Raw genomic sequence first — 4,910 nt, forward strand, 5'->3', positions numbered from 1 at the left:
CTAGAAGATCTACTAGGTCCCTTCCGACCCTTAATCTATGAATCTATGAATCTATGAATCTCACACATGATCAGACAGCAGGGAAATATGCCTTATGAAGGGAGGCTGAGAGCCCTGGGACTCTTCAGCCTGGAAAAGCACAGGCTCCAGGGGGACCTGGTGGCTGCCTATAAGTACATAAGAGGTGTGCATCAGGATCTGGGGGAACACTTGTTCAGCAGAGCACCCCAAGGGATGACAAGGACCAATGGTCACAAACTCCAGCAAGACTGTTTTAGGCTGGATATGAGAAAAAAAATTTCTTTACTGTCCAAGCCCCCAAGACCTGGAATAGACTCCCTCCAGAGGTGGTGGATGCTTATCTTGCTGGGATCCTTTAACCCCAGCTGACTTCCTGCTCTTGGGGCAGGGGCCTGGACTCCATCTCCTAAGGTCCCTTCCCACCCTAATGTCTATGAAATCTATGAAAATCAAATGCTGAAATATACAGGTATTTAGAATGTATTTTATAGTGACTAAAGCACTGGTAGACTTCCAAATTGCTTTAAAACTGTAAATATATCAGTAAAACATTATGTTCAACTCTCTCTCTCATGCACACTAGGGGCCTTTAGTTTTAATCACAGATTTGGGATTTTTCCATCAGAGAATCTGCGATTTTTAAAGAGAAAAGCAGGATACCTGCTGTTCATACAAGCCTGTTTACCAAATTAATAGATGCTGTACATTTTGTACAGTTATTCCAGCAAAGTAGCCAGATCAGAAGAACAATGTGGTACAGTTTCCCTGTATTTGTGCGGAGGACTCCACACCCTACAAGGAAGTGGCTGAAAAGTACAATGAGAACAGCAAAGGTCAGGCCTGGGACAAAGTCCGCTTCCCACCAGTGGGAAAATGAGGAAGCAACTGAGCATCCTGGACATTTTTTTTTTTTTGGAGCTTTTGGGTTCCATGTAGACTGTTAAAAGCAAAGCTGTATTATGCTAGGGCAGGGGTTTTCAACTTTTTAAAACAAGTGTACCCCCTCTATCTCAAAGTTTCAGCTCATGTACCCCTTTATATTTTTTCCTCATTTTTAATGTTCTTGTTCTTGTGCAGACCAAGCAAGAATGTGACTGGTAGCTGAAGAGATGGAAAACTAAGAACTTCAGATTGCTTTTGTGGTCTGTCTCATCTCTTAGAACATAAACTCTTTGACACAGGAACCATCTCACTGCTTAAGCACAATAATGGGTCTGGTTCCTGCTTCGGACTGACAGGTGCTACCATAATGCTAAATGTATTGGTACCCTGTACCGTGTACATTGTAAAGCAACTTACAATTAGATGAATACCATAAAATTAATATTACCTAATTGGGAGTGGTATAGTATAAGCAACAGTTTAAGTACAGATTACCAGCATGCTAGTGGAAGTGCAGCATATGAGAGAGAAAAAAAATACAAGCATAACCTTTTTCTGAATGTAAGCAGAAAGGAACAAAAAAAGTAAGAGGCTAACTCTTTTGCATTATATATCTTGTTACCAATCTATTCATAGATTCATAGATTCATAGATTAAGGGTCGGAAGGGACCTAGTAGATCTTCTAGCCCGACCCCCCGCCAGGGCGGGAGAACAACAAAAACCCCAAAAAGAGAAATGGGACTCAAACGAGTCCAGCTAGGTGGGCATCCAGCCTCTTCTTAAAGACCCCCAGGGTAGGGGCCAGCACCACTTCCCTTGGAAGTTGGTTCCAGCTCCTAGCCGCCCTAACGGTGAAGTAGTTTTTGCGGATGTTCAATCTATACCTCCTCTCCAACAGCTTGTGCCCATTTCTCCTTGTTATGCCAGCGGGCGCTAGGGGAAACAGCGTCTCCCCCAAACCCCTCTGGTCCCCCCTAGTGAGTCTATAGACAGTCACCAGGTCCCCCCTTAGCCTTCTCTTGTGGAGGCTGAATAGGTTCAGGTCCCGCAGTCTCTCACTGTAGAGTCTGCCCTGTTGTCCCTGGATCATGCGGGTGGCCCTCCTCTGGACCCTCTCCATATTGTCCACATCCCTCTTGAACTGGGGCGCACAGAACTGGACACAATACTCCAGCTGTGGCCTGACCAGTGTCGCATAGAGGGGGAGGATCACCTCTTTGGCTCTACTCGAGATCTATGCGTTTGTTCAGCAAAATTCTTAATGAGGGGGAACAGTGTGGCAACCCACCATGGCACTTTTAATTCCAGTTGCAATCCAGAAAGTAATCTCCCCTTTGGGTAAGGCTCAAGAGAAAAAAGGGGAAGATTTACAAAAGAAGAAATCCAATACCTTTTTCTGCATTTCAATGGTTTACCATGTTATATCTGAGGTTTCCATTCCTAAAAAATGCTTTCCTTTAATAGTTTCTTCTGCTCTTTAGCAAGTTATGGAGGAGAAGGAAGGGTCATGGATGTTCTAATTGGAAAATTATAATTAGGCTTAAGTTCTGGAAGAGGAATTGGTGATGTGGTATTAAAATCTTTGTACAACTCTTCATAAAATGATGCCCTAACAAGACACTGTGAAGACAAGTACACATTTACAAACAGTGGGAATATAGTTTTTCTAAAGCTGCAGAATCTAGGCCACTGCTACAACAACTCAAGATTTAAACTAACACTGATTTATATTAGCCACTTGCTGTGGCTCCAAATGCTTGGCTGCTTAGCCACAGGGGAGATAAACTATATGCAGCAGTTTCAGACAAATAATTTACTGCATCCAAAAGCATGTTCACAGGTGAAGTGCAAGAAAGAAGCAAGATCACAGGAGGAGAGGTAGTAGTTGCAGTGTGGGCTAAACGTTGGTCTTCCCAAGAATTACAGCAGTATCTGATGAACCCAGGTGCAATTTTACACCTCTATACTGGCTTGTTAATCTTAGAAAGAACAGCTCAAGTGTGACAGTATCCATGAAAAACATAATTAGAGGCATTTCATTTAGGAAAATCCTTCAGGCCACAGACACCGTCCTAAACTGTAAAGTCTGACTTTTCAAGTAGCAGAATTATTTAAAATGGTACAAATCTCTCACCCACAGATTTATTTCAAGTCACGAAACAGATTCAAGCACAGGTAACCAGGCTGAAGTCTTTATCAAATATAAAATACAATAAAAAGCAATATACAAGACTATCAATAGTTGACATATTACTAAACTCAAAGTGATGCAGGTATAAAAATATTATTTACAAAAAAATCTTGCCAATTCTTTGATCCCCATCTCTTGAGCTACAGTATTTCCTCACCATGTTGGAGATAAACATACTGGCCTGACAACTTTAAAAGACAAATACATGACTATAATGAAGTAGAGCCGTATACTCCGAGACATATCACTTCAAAAGACTTTTTTACTACCTTCTCCCCTCCTGCTACTCACTGTTGTGATTAGAGGCTTCCAGTTTAAAGTTTTTGCTAGTCTTTCATCATGCTGGTTTTCACCACTATTCAAAGATCCAGAATGGAACCACCAGACCGCAATTCCATGAAGCCCTAGCTGTGAGTGGATACTTGGACAGTGACTCATTCCCCAAAAACACACCAGCCACCAGAAACATGGATCATTTGTCCTTACTTGAAAGTGCACTTTCAGTGCAGCAATCCAAAGTAATATGAAGTGGTCCAGATACCCGCAAAAAACAAAACACTTTTGAGCTCACTTAAGACACACCAAAAGAACCCACCACTTTGGCCATGGAGGGCAATACTACCACAGCAGATATATACAGTTTGTGTTTTTAAATACTTATATAAAAATTTAATATACAAATGTCTCTTTGAATGTACAAAAAATTAATATGCTAAAATCAGGTTGCGGCAAGTACTATACAGACCCACTGTACAAGGCACTTCTGGTGTCCAACACTCTAAGGGAATTCAGCTGCCAAACTGCTCATTGTTTCTTTTGGTATTTCAAGATGAATTCCTTCCAGATAATGCAGAAACCTGTCCAAAAAATCAGGAGAAGAAAGGAATACAAGTGTCTATTAAGAAAAAAGCAGTAATTTTTAGTGTACTGTGGAGAGAAACAGGTCCTGAATCTACCTCCCCTCCCCTCTGAAATTCCAGACGAAGAAAAAAAATATTTGTAACAAAATTTACCAAATGCTACTGCACGGCAAAACATAGCAGATTCAGAACAACCTAAAACCTACCTTCTTTTAATTTTCCCCTGTTCTTTAAATTTCTCTGATCTACAGATGCTGCGGAGTGTGGGTAGGTATTCCAGTATGCTGGCTTGCCTGTTACACAGGTGTGAAGGAGTTCTATTGGAAAACACAGTTTGGATAATTTCCAGTCGCTTCTCTGCTTTTCTGTGAATACTGAAGAGATAGAAACAAGAGGGACATACTTAGTGTTACTCTTTAATGAGTAAAATGGTGACATTTTAATACCATGAATACAAAAAACATTGATTTTAGGTCTCATTAAAAAAAGATGTAATCGTACAAAAGGAGTCCATGAAATACACAAACTATCACGGAGTGGGCAATTGTTTTGGACAGAGGGCTGCTTACTGAATTTTGGTAAGCCATTAAAGGCCATATGACAGGCAGCCAGGAGCAGATAAATATTAATTTTCTAATTTTTTTAGGGGCCCCGCAGGCTGGATAGGAGTGGCCTGATAGGCTGCATCCAGCCTGCAGGCTGCATTTTGCCCACCCCTATACTATTATTATTAATTACACAGCACTAAGTATAAGTTGTCTGCTCTCTAAATCCTCCAGGTTAAAAACCACAGAAATCCAGCCTGTTTAAATTTGTTGATGATACCAAAATTTGGGGTGAGGTGAGCACGCTAGTAGGGAGGGAAAGACTGCAACAAGACCTGGATAGGTTACAGGAATGGGCTGACAAACAGGATGCGTTTCAATACTGACAAGTGCAGGGTGCTGCACTTAGG

General features: G+C 41.4%; 1 protein-coding gene across 1 annotated transcript in view; it reads right to left on the bottom strand.

The window, feature by feature from the left end:
- Positions 1 to 3,080: 3,080 nt before the first annotated feature.
- Positions 3,081 to 4,910, bottom strand: part of ATAD5 (ATPase family, AAA domain containing 5) — a 27,081-nt gene continuing 25,251 nt past the window's right edge. The window contains exons 22-23 of the mRNA XM_019516983.1: positions 4,162 to 4,329; positions 3,081 to 3,952 (exon numbers count right to left, since the gene is read on the bottom strand). Coding sequence (XP_019372528.1) covers positions 3,874 to 3,952; positions 4,162 to 4,329 — 247 coding nt within the window. The 3' untranslated portion in view covers positions 3,081 to 3,873. The remainder of the gene's footprint in view (positions 3,953 to 4,161; positions 4,330 to 4,910) is intronic.

This window comes from Gavialis gangeticus, unplaced genomic scaffold (assembly GCF_001723915.1).
Source record: "Gavialis gangeticus isolate Ggan-Ray unplaced genomic scaffold, GavGan_comp1, whole genome shotgun sequence".
NCBI lineage: Eukaryota > Metazoa > Chordata > Crocodylia > Gavialidae > Gavialis > Gavialis gangeticus.